Source organism: Erythrolamprus reginae, chromosome 2 (genome assembly GCF_031021105.1).
Source record: "Erythrolamprus reginae isolate rEryReg1 chromosome 2, rEryReg1.hap1, whole genome shotgun sequence".
NCBI lineage: Eukaryota > Metazoa > Chordata > Lepidosauria > Squamata > Dipsadidae > Erythrolamprus > Erythrolamprus reginae.
The window spans coordinates 187,894,900-187,912,509 of NC_091951.1; the positions used below are offsets into that span (position 1 = coordinate 187,894,900).

Sequence of the window (17,610 nt, forward strand, 5' to 3'; positions counted from 1 at the left end):
GTCAGTAATGAGGCAAAAGGGGTGAGTTTTGGGATTGCACGCATTATTCGCTTTTACATTGATTCCTATGGGAAACATTGTTTCATCTTACGAACTTTTCACCTTACGAACCTGGTCACGGAATGAATTACGTGTGTAAGACAAGGTACCACTGTATTTTAATACCATATTTCTTGAATGGATGGATGGATAAACATAATGTATATTTAAAGTCAGGGTTCCAGGTAACATCCAAATTTAAATCAGAGTCCAAGTCAAGGCATTGCTTAAAATTCCAATTTAATTCCGGGGCCATCCTGGCACCTCCAAAGGGGAACCTGAATCTGAGCTTACCACCCAGTTGAAAGTTCACATGCCTTGCCCTCCACCCACAAACTTGTCATTTTGCCCATTCAGGTTGTGCCAGCGTGGCAACTCCTTCTTCCGCTTCCACTCTGGTGGTGGACATATGATGGCCTTGAACTTCTTGAAAGAATGCTTTGTGTCTGCATCTGCTCCCTCATGAATCCACCCCTCCCAAATTCCCATAAAGATAAAACCTTCCACAGATAGTGTGGCAAGCTGTTGATTTATCCCCAACACCTGCATCCGCTTGTCATTGGTTATAATTACAGTTTTTAAGGCCAAATCAACTAAAAGCAGATCCATGCAGCATATTGTACAATTAAAACCAGTACAATGCTTAAAAACAACATGAGAAAACATTATGTAATTAGTGGAAACATCACAACCAAAATCAACAGTAAGCATCGCACAGGCACATTATCAACATGTCACACAGCTTGTGAAAAAAGAATTTAAAGAATATTGCAGGGTTACGCAGTCCAAACTTCCAGAAGGATCTATTCCAAACCTCAAGAACTATGACAGGGAAGGCACACTGCCCAAGACAAAGCAAGGGACAAATATCCAGTACACTGAATTCAGTAAGCACCAAAACCCCCAGAGGGGTTCTTTTCCCTGGTTTCCTCGTGAATCGCATCTGCTCTGAACATCCTATATTTTCAGCACCATTTGGCTGCACATCAGCCCTCATCCCCACCCCAAGAGATTCTTAATACTACAGACTTTCAAAGCTCTTTTTTTCTAGAGACAAAAGTTGGAAGAGGTTGAAGCAAACTAAAGATTGTTTTAAAAGGAAGAATCTATCCAGGCAGAGAAGTCTTCAGCTTCATGCATTCTTTGTTTATTGTCACAATTAAGAATCTTGCTTCAGCCAGCCTCTCAAATGATAAATTGCATTTCTTCAGCTCTTAATCTACTCTACCTAGTGCCCTGTTTGATTGTTAATCTTTATTATATTTTAAAGGTTGTAATTACTTTAGTGTTTCTTTTCTTAAAGAAAATAATGGTGGCAATTAGCTTAAAATACAGCATTTAGAATACAATTACTTTAGAATATAGTGGTGGCAATTAGTTCATCCTGTTTTCCAAGATAGTTTTGCACAAGAGGCATGTAAAAAGTTAACACAAACGAAGTAGGAGCTTTATTTTGAAAAGACAAAGTTTTCAGACCAATTTTAAAATGTAGGAAGAACTGTCTACATAAGAATGTCCAACAGAAATTGTCATAAAAAGAGGAAAGATCTTCAAGCAGGATACTCACCTCTCTCTTCTTTTTGGCTTTGATGTCTTCACTGTTGTTGGCAAGGTTAGACTTTCGCTTGGTGCCCTCCGATTTCTCCCGAGGCTTGTTTTCACCTTCCTTCATTTTTTTGTATTTTTTCATAAACTCAGAAATCAGTTCAGGGCAATCAAGGTTCTTTTCAGGTTCCCAGGTATTATGCTCCCTGACACAACAAGAGATGGGCAACAGTGGGGGGAAAGGAGAGTAACAAACAGAAGAAAAAATGAAGACATTCCCACTCAGTGATCACAAACATCAACTGAGAAGTGATAGAAGTCATAATTCATAATCAACCTATGAAAGACCAATTCCATGCCCCCACCCCCCAGGAATTCATGACATTTACCAAAACAATTTAATTATTTCACATGTTTACTGAAAACTAGATTTGCTTTAAAACTCAAGCTTATACATTACCTTTTCCATTATGTTCTAATATTAAAGATAATTTTTATAAAATAATGTATCATTGTTATTTGTCACCAGAGAAATTTTCTTGAGTGTATACATATACTATGAATCTTTGTTGGAAATGCGAATAACCTGAAAGAACATTTTATCCTGTGTGGGGGACATATAAGAAATCTTTAAAAAATCTTGGATAGGAATAATATAGATATTCTTCAAGTTAACATCACACTTGGACCACAATTTGCATTGCTAAGCAAAATGACTCACACCTAATTTTACCATTTTTAGATATTAAGCAAATTACAGTAGTTAAGTGAATCATATAGTCAATAAATGAATCCAGCTGGGAAGGTTGTAGATACTGATCAACATGACAACACCCCCCCCCCCACAACCATTCTAAATACATGCTGGTTGGCAAGCACCTAAATTTGTAACTACTGGGATGCTACAACAGTCACAAGTGTGAGAACTGGTTGTAAGTCACTTTTTGCATGCTGTTGTAACCTTGAATGGTTGTTAAGCAAATGGTTCTAAATCAAAGACACCTTTCTTTGGGAACAAATGGATAATCAATGAGAAAAAAGTTACTGTATGCTCATAAATGGAAACTTTTGATAATACCCACAACAGAGAAATGGCTGGTGAGCATGATTTATTCAGAGATGAATAAACTAACTTCTTTGCTTAGGAAAAAAAAGCAATACTGTATATTTATTTATGACTGACTGGAAACCTTTACAGAATTTTTGAATAAAATAGAAAAAAATGTACTTATGGTTTGTGGTTTTTGATTAGAGGAAAAACCCCCTGAATAATAGCAAAGAATGAGCTTTATTTTGTTATTTGTAATAGAGTAAGGCGTAATTTTGCAATTGTACATATATTTGCTGCAAAGAGAATTGGAAGCTTCTTTCTATTTCATTTTCTTCTTTCTCTTTGCACTTTGGTCCTTTTTTTCTTTTCTTTTTCTTAGGTTTTAAATTTTATACTATATACATCTATCTCTCTCTTTCTCTCTCCTCTCTCTCTCTCTCTCTGTGTTTTGTGTCGAATCACCCTATTATTCCCAAATATGGGAGGGAGCATACTGCTTGCTTTTTGCCTCTTGGCCCCTCCAGAGGCCATATCCAGGGCAGTTAAATTTTTATAGCCGACAAACTATATTTTATATGTGTAACGTATTTTTCCTGATAATGAAAATATATACAGTATTCGAATATATATGAATTCTAATTGTACAGTACTTTGTCCTTGCTTCCAAAAAATTGCTATATTTATATTTTTCTAGGACTGTTACTTAAAAATCATTTTTGATACCTTGATATACAGGTAGTCCTCATTTTGTAACAGTTCGTTTAGTGACTGTTCAAAGTACTGAATAAAGTGACTGTTGTGACCGTTTTTCACACTTATGACTATTGCAGCATGCCTATGATCACATAATTTACATCTGAATGCATGACAACTGACTTACATTTATGACGGCTGCAGTGTCCCGGAGTCATGTGATTCCCTTTTGCGACCTTCTAACAAGCAAAGTCAATGGGGAATCAAGAATCACTTAATCATGTGTAGTTGTAACTGTGTTACTAATTTAACAACTACAGTGACTTACGTAACAAATGTGGCAAGAAAAATTGTAAAATGGAACAAAACTCACTTAGCAACATTAATTGTGCATTCAATTGTGGTTGTAAGTCGAGGACTACCTGCATAAAATATTACATGTACATTTTATTATAGAAATACATATTCTAAGAATCACTTTCACAAATGAAACATATCCAGGCAAAGGGCATTCTCCCAAATATTAGGTTGATTTCTTGTATACCAGACCAGCATGATATTTAAAATGAAAATTATTTATCAGAAGACACCCTTATATCTTACACAACCTGTTTCTTAAGATAGTAATTAAGATGTTAAATAAATGCTAATAAATAATATAATCCTTTATTAAAGCAAATTAAAACCTCATGGCAGCAAACTAATGTCTGAGTCTCAAATAAATCTTTATCCAGGCTAGAAGAACAACTTTAAAAAATCCACTCAAGGAAAAAAGACATGTTGTGATTAAGGGTGTGTGTGTGAATCCTATATGTTAATTAGGCTAATTTGTATCCAATATATCAATCACATATGCTAAATAAATAAGATTACAGCAAAACACCATATATATCAAAACATATTGGGAATAATAAAAATAATTAAGCTTATATGCTACCCAACTCCCAGCAAGTCTGGGAGATTAATAATCAATAGCCATTTGACCCACAGTAACAGAGTAAGACAAATAAGACATCAGGATGTCTGATTAATTAAAATATTGCAAGCCCCCACCAAATATAGAAAGTTTCTCATTTTTTGCTGTTATATCAGAGGGACCTGCTGTTTCAGTGTCCACACAATAGGTCAACACGTAATATTGGATTGATGGATTTGCCTTCCTACAATCAAGTAGTGTGCATCCATTTAAATATCACATCCCAAAATCTGAGTCTTGAAGATAATGATTATACAAATAACCTATCTTGATCTTTTAGAACTGTAAAGCTATCTGGCAGAATCAAGGTAATAAACCAGGATACATATGAATACACACATTCACAGACATCTTTTTGAGAGTGATTATTTTGTATTAGGGTAAGTTAAGTAAGAAAGAATGTTCATATTGGGTGCTTAAAATGCCCCCACTCTTCTGCATATCTTGCTCTGATACATTCAACTGGGAGGTTATCTATTCACTTAAGTTCCATTATATAATCATGGAAATTCTGCTTGGGCTATCTGGGCTTCAAAGGTTTTTAAGCATTATCTTGCAGTTTTCAACTTACTTTAATCCCTCTAGCAGCTAGAAAGGTCCTTTTAAAAAGTAAAAACGGAAATATCCAGGATGCTGTTTAACATCCATCCAATCCCAAAATTCTGTGAATTATTTATAGTGTTCAAGGAGCTTACAAAATTTCCCTATGATGCAATAGAGAGATGATATTAATTAAAATGGTAATTCAATTAAATGTCAATCTGATTTAATGCTAAAAACAATGTTAAATTTATTGAATATAATGCCATGGTAAAAATTAATCCTTAAGGCCTTCCAAAAGAACCATGCATCTGCCTACTTCTGAAAGGTCTTGAGGATCCTTGCCTTGGGGCCAAGGTATTCTAAAGAAGGGAGCTGCTACAGAGTACTTCCTGCAGTACTTCCTGATAGGTTGGGAACTCTTAGTTGTTTGCATAGGATAGAAAAGATGGGAAAAGGCACTTCCTAAGATGCCCAGGTTTTGAGCCATTGCAGGGCTTTGTAGACAATTATCAGAGTCTTGAATTGCACTTGGAATCTTACTGATAACCAGTGCAGCTCGTGCCACAGAGGCAGTTTTGTAATTCTAGGTTGAGCATGCATATTGTGTGAAGCTTCCATACAGTTCTCAAGGGCAGTTCCAAGTGCAACAGGTTATAGTAATCTTACAACCTGCTTTTCTCATCTTTGAAGATGAGAAAAGCATGAAGCATTCAGTGCATTGTGTTCCAAGGAAGCTGCACTGGTGAACCAGTTGAAGCTGTGCAAAAGCCTTTCTGGCCATGACCTTCACTTGGTCTTTGACCAGCACCCATTCACAAACTGATTGCAATCGTGTGCTTTGCCCAAAAGGTGCACAAAGTGGTGCAATTCCGGAATTAGACATTCTCTGAAACAATAACACTCTGTCTTGGTTGTGTTGAGTTTGAACCTGCTTTTCCCCACTCAGACCGTGACTGCCTCCAGACATCAGGTCATGACTTCTATCTTTCTCCTAGTAGGGTAGAGAAGGCAAACACTTATAGATGCTTGGTTCCAAACCAACAGATAACTTCTCCCAGTGTTTTCATATAGATTTTGAAGAGGATAGGGGAAAGGACTCAATTAAGGCCTCAAACAGGATTGCCTAGGACAGGGGTAGGCAAAATTGACTCTTCTATGACTTGTGGACTTCAATTCCCAGAATTCCTGTCCACGTCATAGAAGAACCAACTTTGCCTACCCCTGGTCTAGTAGTCTGTCCTCTTTCCCTGCACAGTCAACATCTGGATACCTCAGGTAGGAGTAGAACCATTACAGCATCATGCCTCCAACTCTTACCCCTTGCAGGCAATTCAGAAGGACTGTGGTAGACAGTATCAAAGACATTTCGAAGAACAAGGATGGTCACATCCAAGCCTCACTATAGGACAGCGAGAAGAGTGACCAACATGCTTCCATCCCATGTTCAGATCTGAACCCAAACTACAAGGGCTAAGATAATCCACCCCCAGAGCCTTATGCAATTGCAGCACCACCACTTAATCAAAAAAAGAAGAGGATGTTTTCTGTATCTAGTCCTGTTTTTTTAAGGAAGTCCTTTTTAGGGGCTTCTAGGAATTCCGCTTTCCTCAAAAGAATGATTGATTAAAGCCTGGATCCTACTTCTAGTCCAATCCACAGTGGGGAAGCTAAGATCACAGAATTATTGCGGAATTAATATATTATATAGTGTGGAATGCAGGGAATTAACTTCCCCTGTGAAGCTCTTTAAGTAAAGTGCTGGTGAATAACTCAAGTGGAACTACCAACTCTGTGAAGTGAGAGAGGGAACGCAGATGCCAGTATTTCCAAAACACATTTTAGGGTCCCAGGCTTTGCCTCATGACCCACTTATTTAAATGGATGCACGCCACTCTTATTTTGGAGTGAGCAAAGCAAGCTCCCACCTGTGGGGTTTGCCTTCCTCCTTTAAGGGAAAGCTTGGATAATGGCAATGGATTTTTAATTTGAACACTGCCTGGAGCTCTGCTACCAAGAAAGATCAAAGCCCACGTCAGAAGGAAAGTTGGACTTACTCAGAGAATCCTTTCCACTTGAGAAGATACTCCACTTGACCCTTCACAACACGCCTGTCTAGAACCTTCTCCACAACATATTCCTCCTCTTCTTCAGAGGACGAACTATCTGCTGTCCTCTTGTTTCTTTTTCCCATAGCGCAGAAGTTGTACCTAATGCACCAAGGCTACCCAATTCCTGCAAATCGGAAGTGAAATGTTAATTGGTGGTAACTGCAAATCGGTTTGTTTCCATAAATCTCATGCTAAACATCCATCCATATAGTACACATCTCAAAGGTGTCATGTCTGATTACTAACATTCATTGCTTACAGGGAAATCTGGAAGCATATTTTAGAGGAGAATTTTGATACCAAGGAGAAATAAACAGTTAATATTTTTCTTCCATATTCTCCTTTAAGGTGGTTGATACAATCATAATAATCCACAAAACCACATACAATTTTAAAGCTACCTACAATTCAGCTGAAATATCAACCATTTTCATACAAGTTGTTAAGGACTGTGCAGCTGAATTAATTGATATAATTTATAACATCCAGAAAAAACTATTTATCTCATAAAAAATCCACAATGGTAAAATTAGTCCACAAATTATTAAATACCAATGTTTTATTTATTGCAGATCTGACTGGAATGCAACAAACTGAGCCTTGTTTAGCTGTTCATTTTAAATTCAAATAATAGATAAACAATGAGAATATCCAAATCCAAGGCCCAGTCTCCTACATTTATTAGTATATTCTTAAGCCCCATTTATTTAAATTCTATCTTTCCTCTAAAAAGTGTTTTAACCTAGGTATCAATTATTTAAAATGAATGACTGAAACCAAGAAAGTCTTGTCCTTGCCTCTGTCCACAGATATTTATTTGTGCAGTATCTTATTCTTAAAATGAATGGTAATTTTACACACATTTTAAATGAATAATTCATAGCAAGCTTCCAGAAAATGTATCATTGTCATCTGCTAGGTACCCAGGGCCTATAAGACTGTTTAAAAATATTCTCAAATTTAAACATTTAAAAGTTTGAGAAGTTTAAAAATCTTCTCAAGCAGAGGGAGTTTAAGATTCTCCCACCCTTTCCCTACCTTAATGTTTACTTAAGTGCATGAAGAAATGTACCTCCCATATTTTTTCATCTATAGCTCTTTTTACATATCTTCTTGAAAGCAAATCAGAATGAAACTTTGTTAAGTCATTTTTCTATTCAGACTTTTCTATTCTACCTTGGAGCAGAATTAAATTTTTCCTATTTATTTTGCTTCAGGGTCAAGGTTCCACCAAATCCAATATATAGTCATGGAAAACTCTGATGAACTTGCAAGGATGACTAAAGTTACATAGAAACATAGAAACATAGAAGTCTGACGGCAGAAAAAGACCCCATGGTCCATCTAGTTATGATATTAGAATAATTGTTGAACGCAAAAAGCATGCATTTTGTGCTTTCTGCTAATCACTGTATATATTCAGTATAAAGGTTTCCAGATACTAAGGCATTTCACTGGATTAATTATCCAAAATTATTCAGTAATTTTCCATGATTAAAAGTGGATTTGAAGCTGGATCTTCCTTGATCAAAATCCAAATCATTATACTATAGTGTAATGCTCAGAAAATACAATATGCTTATATTGCTAGGATTGCCCTTATTACTTATGTTATAGAGACAGATAAACATTTTAATACTTGGTATAGTGATTAGAAAAACAGCAAAGAAGTCATTCTAGGAATATTAGGAATGTTGATAGTGGACTTCAAAAAGAAAGATCTAGAAATAAAAAGGCGGGGGGGAAGGTACAGAAACGACGCTCTTGACAGCAAGAAACACTTTATTTAAAAAAAAACAACCCTCAAATATTGTTCCACTTCTATACAGTTATCTTAAATACTCATCTTCCCATTGTAAAACCAAGACATACACATACATAATACATTATTTATATTCATTTGTTAATTAGGTAATTTAGTGAACATATTGATAGACAAAATTAACTTTTAAAAAAGCCATACAAATAAGTGAAAGTTTGATTCAAAAGTGGGGTTGAAAAATAAAAAGCTGAAATGATTGATTCTTCTTATGACCCAAAGTCCCACTGCTAAAGCTGCAATAACCTGGAATGAATGAAGTGTTGTTGTGTTCATGGATCAGTAGTTAAAAGTACTGTCACAGCTACTTATACACAGGCATTATTTTTCCAGCAATTTATAACTTAGCTATAAACATTCACCAGTTTGAAATATTAGCTTAGGAGGACTCAGCTCTGAGTGAATGTTAATATTCCTCCCTTCAAAAAAACATGTGGATTTGATTGATTATATGCTCTTAGTGAACACAGACTTCTTCCAAGATGATCTGTCTCCAATCTGGCTCTTCAGGTCTTACAAGAGAAACAAAATCAATTACCTGTACCATATGAGTAACCAGACTGCAAGGGGGAAAGGAGTAATTATACTTTCCTTGGGCAATTATAAATTACATTCCCAGTTTTAAATAATTTGAATGTAGAAGATGATTAGCTCATAAACACTATTTAGCTGTGCTTGGTGCAGAATTTTTTTTACAATTTTCTTATCCCATCATTTTCATTAATATATCGGTAATTACACAATACCAAAATAAAATTTATGTCAATGTCTTAAATTGCTTTATTAACAATGGCAATTTTATTTTGCATTTTATCTCTAAACAGATTTTGTCTAAGACCAAAATGAAATTCTGTTTATTGTTTCTAAAAGTCCTTTAAACTGAATTCTGGAAGTCTCTTTTAACTATACTTCCAAAAGACTAAAACCATTAAATATTAATTTAATATTAATTAAGGGCATCTATATTTAAACAATTATTTTATTTATTAGTGTTCCTGAGTATGAGTTACAACTCAAAGTACTGATAATGTTACCTAGTTTGAATAATGAAAGGTATGAGTCCAGAGAGCATCAAGGACCCCTCAACTTGAAGTCTTCGTGCTTTTGCAATCTTTAACAGTATGGTGCTAAACCTTTATTTCTGAATAAGAGTTTAATAGATTGCATTTAAATTGTCTTAACCAAATCTATATACTCAGCAAAATACTATTAACCTAGGGATCAACATAAGAAATTTAAAAAGCAATCTCCTTGTGGTGACCAAGCAGCAATGAATGGCATTCTCTTTGACAGACATAATTAAAGAGAAATAGTGACAAATAAACCTTGACATGAAATATATTTATTTGCTCACAAATTGTATAAAACAATTTCTTGATTCTTTGTAATAAGGCTAAAAGGAATATTTCTCTGCTTGTTGAAACATATGCTCACAACCAGTCACTGTTAAATGTCTCAAGGTGCAAGAAACCAACACACACACACACACACACACACACACAAATATTTATACTGAATACATATAAATATTAACAGGGTCTAGATCTGAGTAGGTCAGTTTGAGCAACATGAAAACATAAATACAGAAAAAAATGTTATAACTAGACTATATTAAATCAGTGGTAGACCGCATATTATCTACCGCTAATATTCAAATGAATGTGCTTGTGATTTATCCTAGCAAATAGCTTTTGACCAGTGGTGTCAAACTCGCAACTTCATGGTAGCATTACATGATGTATCAGTACTTTTTCCCCTTCGCTAAACTGGGCTTGGGTGTGCCCCTTACATGTCGCAGATGTCTTTAGAAAGAGGTGGTAATAAAAATAACACAATCCTTTGCCTCATAGGATTGTAAGTATAACCAGCATTTTAAATTGCATCTGGAAGCTATTACAGAGTCACTGAAACTCACAAAGTAGTGCTGTTACATGGATAACCCAAGGTATACCTATAACTACCCACACTCATTTATTTTGGATCAACTGTAGATTTCCGATAGTCTTTAGAAGCTGTCCTGTCAAGACCTATGTAAATTGCAGAGACAGGAAAGTTTTGCATTTTTATTTTAAAAGTTTTCAAACAGAATTCTAATGGCCAACAGTTTGAAGAAGGCAGGTGAAGAGTTGAGGAACATGAGATAACTGAGTTGTCACTAACAGATCTGTGACGTACACAGCTCCCATTATGTTGGCATGAACTGGATTTGTTCCTTTTGACTGGACAGCACTTAGAACTTTGTTCAGCCCTCCTCTCCTCCCAACAGGCTTTTGCATGGGGGGGGGGAGTGTTTGGCTCCACCTCTTCTGAGGCCAGTGATAACTGCCTCTCTTGGTTGCTATGCAACTCTGCTTTTTCTGCTTGCAACTCTTCCAGTTGAATCCCTTCAGGCTGATAAACCTCTTCTTTTTCCAAACCTAACCTGATCCTGATCTTATCCCCCCTCCCCTACAGACTAAGCCCTGGGCTTCTTTGGATACCATCAATGAAACAGTCATCCGAGGCAGGGTGGAAGAACATAACTGACATCGTCCTAGGAATGCTCCTTCCAATCCGCCAGACACTAGAGAGAGCTCTGATGGAGCCAAGAGTCCAGATTGTGGGTTACTAATATTATTCAGGTTCCCCTTCAAGCACAATGGATGGTGAGAGCAGCAGCGTGGAAGAGTAATGTGGGCTGCAGCAGGATCAGCAAGGAATGATGAAATACAGGATGAACGTAGAAACTGAAAAGTAATTTGAGCCGGAAATCACTAGGTTGAGAATAGCTTCCATTGAGAATGGCCCTAGGAAGCAGTGATCCAATTTCTTTACTAGGTTATGGGTAGCAAGATACTTATATGACATCTATTCTAAGTCTGCACAACTATTGGAGAGCTGCATGGCAACGATGGTCAGCAAAGTACTGTATTTATAAAGTCCCTGGCCTTCTGTAACTGATTTTGAAGAATTTGATGAATAGCTTGTACTTACTGCAAGAGCTGATCTGAGTTTGGGACAGAAGAAGCTGGTGATTCAGTGGAAAAAAATCAGAAATGGAAGCCCTAGTTAGCATTGAATGGCATTTTGGCTGGAGGTATACTGTGCATTATTATAAACAAACTCCACCTGTGCTAGGTTGTCTTGGAATCACACAGGGAAGGATAAAAAAAACCACATTTGTGTGTGGGGGGAAAGGTGAAGATTGTGTTTTTGCCCACTCAGTTATATAGAAGTGAATACGTTGAGAGATGCGTGAAGTTAGATCATATCAGAATGGAGTTGAAGATATATAAAGACAATGTGTGTACATGTGTATATTGAATGTAAGGATGGAAAGGTATTAAGACACATAGTGAATATTTTTGGTGCAAACTACATTAAGTTTCTGGGGGTTTCCTTCTCTAACTAATTAGACAGAGAGACACAGAAGGATAGTTTACTCTTCTATGCTTTGAGTAACATTCCTTACTTCAAAAGGAAACCATTGTGTGTTTAAAAAATAAGATATTCTGATGGTTGTATAATTACTATTGAATATTTTGGAGAACAATTAATCATGCTAAACAGATGCCCATGACATTGAACCATATTAGAAAGGCATAAGAAACCATGGTTATGATGGAAGAGCAGAGCAGAGAAAACGATATTCAGACACTAAAGTATTGAACTGACTTAGGTGACTTGCTACCATAATTGGGCCTGGATTTCCACTGAGTGAAGCCGCTGGAAAGGGAGACATATAAGACAGCTTTCATCAATGACTACAATTCCAGCTCAACCAATTGTGGTTATTAAGTGAACAAAAGCAGAGCACTAGGAGAAGACTTGGGCCTCACAGATTTAGTGGAGTAGATTATCAAGAGTTGCAAGCAAGTAAAAGCAGTAGGGTAGTTTCTGAAATGTTCTCATAGTTCAAATCATAAACTATATTAACCTAGATTGCATGATTGTTGCAACTATAAAAACATAAGTTTTTGAAACTATGCAAATGTTTGTTTTAAAACAAGTGATTATAATAAATTATAAAAATGTCTTCTTCTAGAATTAATCTTCATTCTGCCCAATGCATTCATTTATTTCCAATTTCTGGTTACCTGCAGCTACCACTAAAATACAAGTTTAAATGGTAGCTGCACTAAGCTAATAATCCTTTTATAAAATGAACCTAATGTTGTAGCAACTAGTTTCCATTTCTAATTATAAAGTTCGAAGAAAAATAATTTGTGTACATTTCCTTTTTGGATCATTATCCAAACGAACCCCAAAGCATAACCTTATACCAGACAAAGCCTATAGAGGTTTCAAGCATATTCTGTAAATTTTAAAAGTGGCTGAAATTTAATTATGTGCCAAAAGTTTATTAATGGCATGGAAATGTCTCTTTCCATGTGTCATATAATTTTGTATTCTAATATCACTCAAATTCATTTGTCATACATATTATGCTTAAGTTTAAAAGCCTAGAACTTAAAGATATAAAATCAAAATACTGTAGTTTTGAAGTTTCATCTATGCTATTCTACACTAACATTGGCAGAGTCTTAACCATCCATTATAATCCAAAGCAATTTTTCTTTACAGCAATTTAAAAACTGTAAAAATATTGATGTCAGGAGAAACAAACCACACTAGAGGTGATTGAACCTTGTACATTGTCTGCAGAGCCTGCATTGACATTTTAGTTTGAGTAATTATGCCACAATATCTTAAAATGTGTCTAGTGTTAAAGACACTGTTATTTGCATGACAATCAAATATTTGGTTCAAAAAATGAAAATACAGTAATACCTCGTCTTACGAACTTAATTGGTTCCGGGACGAGGTTCCTAAGGTGAAAAGTTCATAAGATGAAACGTTTCCCATAGGATCAATGGAAAAGCCAATACAGTGATCCCTCGATTAGCACGGTCTCGATTAGTGCGAAACGCTACAACACGGTTTTTCAAAAAATATTAATTAAAAAATACTCAACGGTTTTTTTGCTATACCACGGTTTTTCCCACCCGATGACGTCATACGTCATCACCAAGAGTCACTTCTCTGTCTCTTTCTCTTTCTTTCCTGTCATTCTCTGCTTCAATCATTTTCTCATTTCTCTTTTTTTCTCCCCTTTTTTCTATCACTTCTCTCTCTTTCTTCCTCTCTCACACTCTCTTCCTCCCTCTCTCATCTCTTTCTTTCCTTCTCTCTCTTTCCTTCTCTCTCCCCCCCTCCACTTGCCCACGAGAAGAAAAAAAGCAACCTCTGCCGGGCAGCTCCCCTTGTGCCCCCGCTTTGTGCCTGCCTCTTGTCCCTCTCTTTTGGGGATTTTTTTTTCTTTTCTGTCTGAGTGCGTCTGTGTGAGCGCGAGAGAGGGAGTGCGTGTATGTGTGTGTGTGTCTGTTGCGGCTTGGGCTGGTCGGCCTCGGAGGCGGGAGAAGGCGAAGAGGTAGCAAGCGGGGAACCTGGCGGGGTGGATGGCGGCGGCGGCGTGTGTGTGTGTGTGGTGGCCGCCTTCAGTTTGGGGTCGCCGCCGGCGTGCTCGAAGGACGCGCCGCCGCCCGCCTTGGAGCCCTCGAAAGCCTCGTCGTCTTCTGTGCTCTGCTCGCCGCTGCTCTCCAAGCGGGGCGCAGCGGCTGGGAGCGCGCGCCTTTTCTCCCCTGCGTGGATCCTGGCTAGCCGTCGCGCCTCTCTTGAAGATGGGGAGCCTGGCGACGCGCTGTTTTCCCCCACCGAGGACAATCGGGGTAAACTCTTTTGGTTGGGAACCAACCGGCCCGGTGCTCTTTTGGCTCTCTTGGGGTTTCCCCTTTGCCTGGGCAGCAGGAAGACCCAGGGAAGGTTCCTTTGGCCGCCCAACAGCTGATGTGCTCCGCAGCGCGGCAGCAGCGAGGAGCCGAAGATGGGGTTTCCCCTTTGCCTGGGCAACGGGGAAACTCCATCTTCGGCTCCTCGCTGCTTCCGCGCTGCGGAGCAGATCAGCTGTTGGGCGGCCAAAGGAACCTTCCCTGGGTCTTCCCCGCTGCCCACACGCAAACTCCACCATCTGCGCATGTGCGGCCATGGGAAAAAAAGGGCGCGCATGCGCAGATGGTGTTTTTACTTCCGCACCACTATAACACGGAAAATCGATTAGCGCGGGAGGTCTTGGAACGTAACCCCCGCGCTAATCGAGGGATCACTGTAATGCGTGCAAGCCCATTAGGGGAATCCAAAATATTAAGGCTTAAAAAAAAAAGCGGCGGCCAGACAAAGCTGAGGCGAACACCTTTCTCCTCCCTTGAGCTCCATGAGCCTTTCCCTCCCGTTTTTGCCCACCACACTCTCCTCATCTCCTCCACACCTTTCTTCTCCCTTGAGCTCCATGAGCCTTTTCTTCCCGTTTTTGTCCACCTCTCACTCCTCATCTCCTCCACACCTTTCTTCTCCCTTGAGCTCCATGAGCCTTTTCTTCCTGTTTTTGCCCACCTCTCTCCTCATTTCCCCCACACCTTTCTCCTCCCTTGAGCTCCATGAGCCTTTTCTTCCTGTTTTTGCCCATCTCTCTCTCCTCATCTCCCCCACACCTTTCTCCTCCCTTGAGGTCCATGAGCCTTTCCCTCCCATTTTTGCCCATCTCTCTCTCCTCATCTCCCCCACACCTTTCTCCTCCCTTGAGCTCCATGAGCCTTTTCTTCCTGTTTTTGCCCACCTCTCTCCTCATTTCCCCCACACCTTTCTCCTCCCTTGAGCTCCATGAGCCTTTTCTTCCTGTTTTTGCCCACCTCTCTCCTCATTTCCCCCACACCTTTCTCCTCCCTTGAGCTCCATGAGCCTTTTCTTCCTGTTTTTGCCCACCTCTCTCCTCATTTCCCCCACACCTTTCTCCTCCCTTGAGCTCCATGAGCCTTTTCTTCCTGTTTTTGCCCACCTCTCTCCTCATTTCCCCCACACCTTTCTCCTCCCTTGAGCTCCATGAGCCTTTTCTTCCTGTTTTTGCCCACCTCTCTCCTCATTTCCCCCACACCTTTCTCCTCCCTTGAGGTCCATGAGCCTTTTCTTCCTGTTTTTGCCCACCTCTCTCTCCTCATTTCCCCCACACCTTTCTCCTCCCTTGAGCTCCATGAGCCTTTTCTTCCTGTTTTTGCCCACCACTCTCCTCATCTCCCCCACACCTTTCTCCTCCCTTGAGGTCCATGAGCCTTTTCTTCCTGTTTTTGCCCACCTCTCTCTCCTCATTTCCCCCACACCTTTCTCCTCCCTTGAGCTCCATGAGCCTTTTCTTCCTGTTTTTGCCCACCTCTCTCCTCATCTCCCCCACACCTTTCTCCTCCCTTGAGCTCCATGAGCCTTTCCCTCCCGTTTTTGCCCACCTCTCTCTCTTCATCTCCCCCACACTTTTCTCCTCCCTTGAACTCCATGAGCCTTTCCCTCCCGTTTTTGCCCACCTCTCTCTCCTCATCTCCCCTACACCTTTCTCCTCTCTTGAGCTCCATGAGCCTTTCCCTCCCGTTTTTGCCCACCTCTCTCCTCATCTCCCCCACACCTTTCTCCTCCCTTGATCTCCATGAGCCTTTCCCTCCGCTTTTTTGCCCACCTCTCTCTCCTCATCTCCCCCACACCTTTCTCCTCCCTTGAGCTCCATGAGCCTTTTCTTCCCGTTTTTGCAAATACAGCTAAATGGCCCTGTAATCTGGAGAATTAAAGAGATGGCAATACGCAGCCACTATTTTGTTAGTTGCTTGTCAGTTTCTCTCTTTCCCTGCCCAGGACAATTCTAGAGCTGATTTTGAGAGCATTCACAAAGATTTGTTGAAGAAAAAAAGATTCTATTTCATAATATAAACTTTATGAAAGTTCAGTATTTAATTAAAATCCATTCATAATACAACTTACTTATCATTAGATAGCTGTTGATTGTTTACCTGAACGCCTCTTCTCGTATGATGAGTGGGTACAGCAGTCACGTGGGTTGCTCGCTGTCCAATCCGCAAAGGACCGAGCCTAGTCTTTAAAAAGCCTGCTGGATCCACCCCTTCCCCAGAATTCGCAAATCCGTAGACTTAGGCTCAATTGTGGTGGCTCAATAGTGTTCAACTCTCATGATAGGAAAGAAACAGGTTAAAGGAATAATCATAGTTAGAAAACAGATACAGATAGGGAAGTGACTGCTGTACCCGCTCATCGTACGAGAAGAGGCGTTCAGGTAAGCAATCAACGCCTATTCTCCGTACTAAGAGAGTGGGTCCAGCAGTCACGTGGGACATACCCAATAGATGAGTCCCTGGGAGATAACGGATTGGAGGACTCTTCTGCCAAAGGCAGCATCCGCTGGAGCGTAAGAGTCAATTTTGTAATGCCTTATGAAAGAGTTTGGAGAGGCCCAAGTGGCTGCTTTGCAGACTTCTTGTGGAAATATGCTGTGATACTTCTAGATATGCTGAGGGAAGCTGACTCATAAGCCTTTGAGATGGTCCCTTGGATCCAACGGCCTATTACAGTTGAGGATATCTTGGATCCCATGGATCTGGGATGGTAGGCCACAAATAGAGCTTCAGACCTTCGAATGGGTCTTGTCCGTTGGATGTAGATTTTCAGTGCTCTGGTGAGATCCAGGGTGTGCCATCTGACCGCAAGATGATGGTTTTGGTTGGAGCAAAATGAAGACAACACAATGTCCTGGGATCTATGGAACATGGAACTGATCTTGGGTAGAAAGGTGGGGTCCAAGCGCAGGACTACTTTGTCCGGATGGAACTGGCATAGATCCTGCCTAATTGAAAGGGCTGCCAACTCTGAGATGTGTTGGGCAGATGTTATCGCCACCAGGAATGCTACCTTGTAAGATAGGTACCTGAAGGACGCTGATCTTAGGGGTTCATACGGTGCCTGAGTA

General features: G+C 39.4%; 1 protein-coding gene across 2 annotated transcripts in view; it reads right to left on the reverse strand.

Annotated features, from left to right (window-relative positions):
- CBX5 (chromobox 5) overlaps positions 1-17,610 on the reverse strand; it is a 48,499-nt gene that overhangs the window by 11,727 nt on the left and 19,162 nt on the right. For both annotated transcript variants that reach the window (XM_070740832.1, XM_070740833.1), the window contains exons 2-3: positions 6,902-7,079; positions 1,607-1,790 (exon numbers count right to left, since the gene is read on the reverse strand). In XM_070740832.1, coding sequence (XP_070596933.1) covers positions 1,607-1,790; positions 6,902-7,038 — 321 coding nt within the window. In that variant the 5' untranslated portion in view covers positions 7,039-7,079. The remainder of the gene's footprint in view (positions 1-1,606; positions 1,791-6,901; positions 7,080-17,610) is intronic.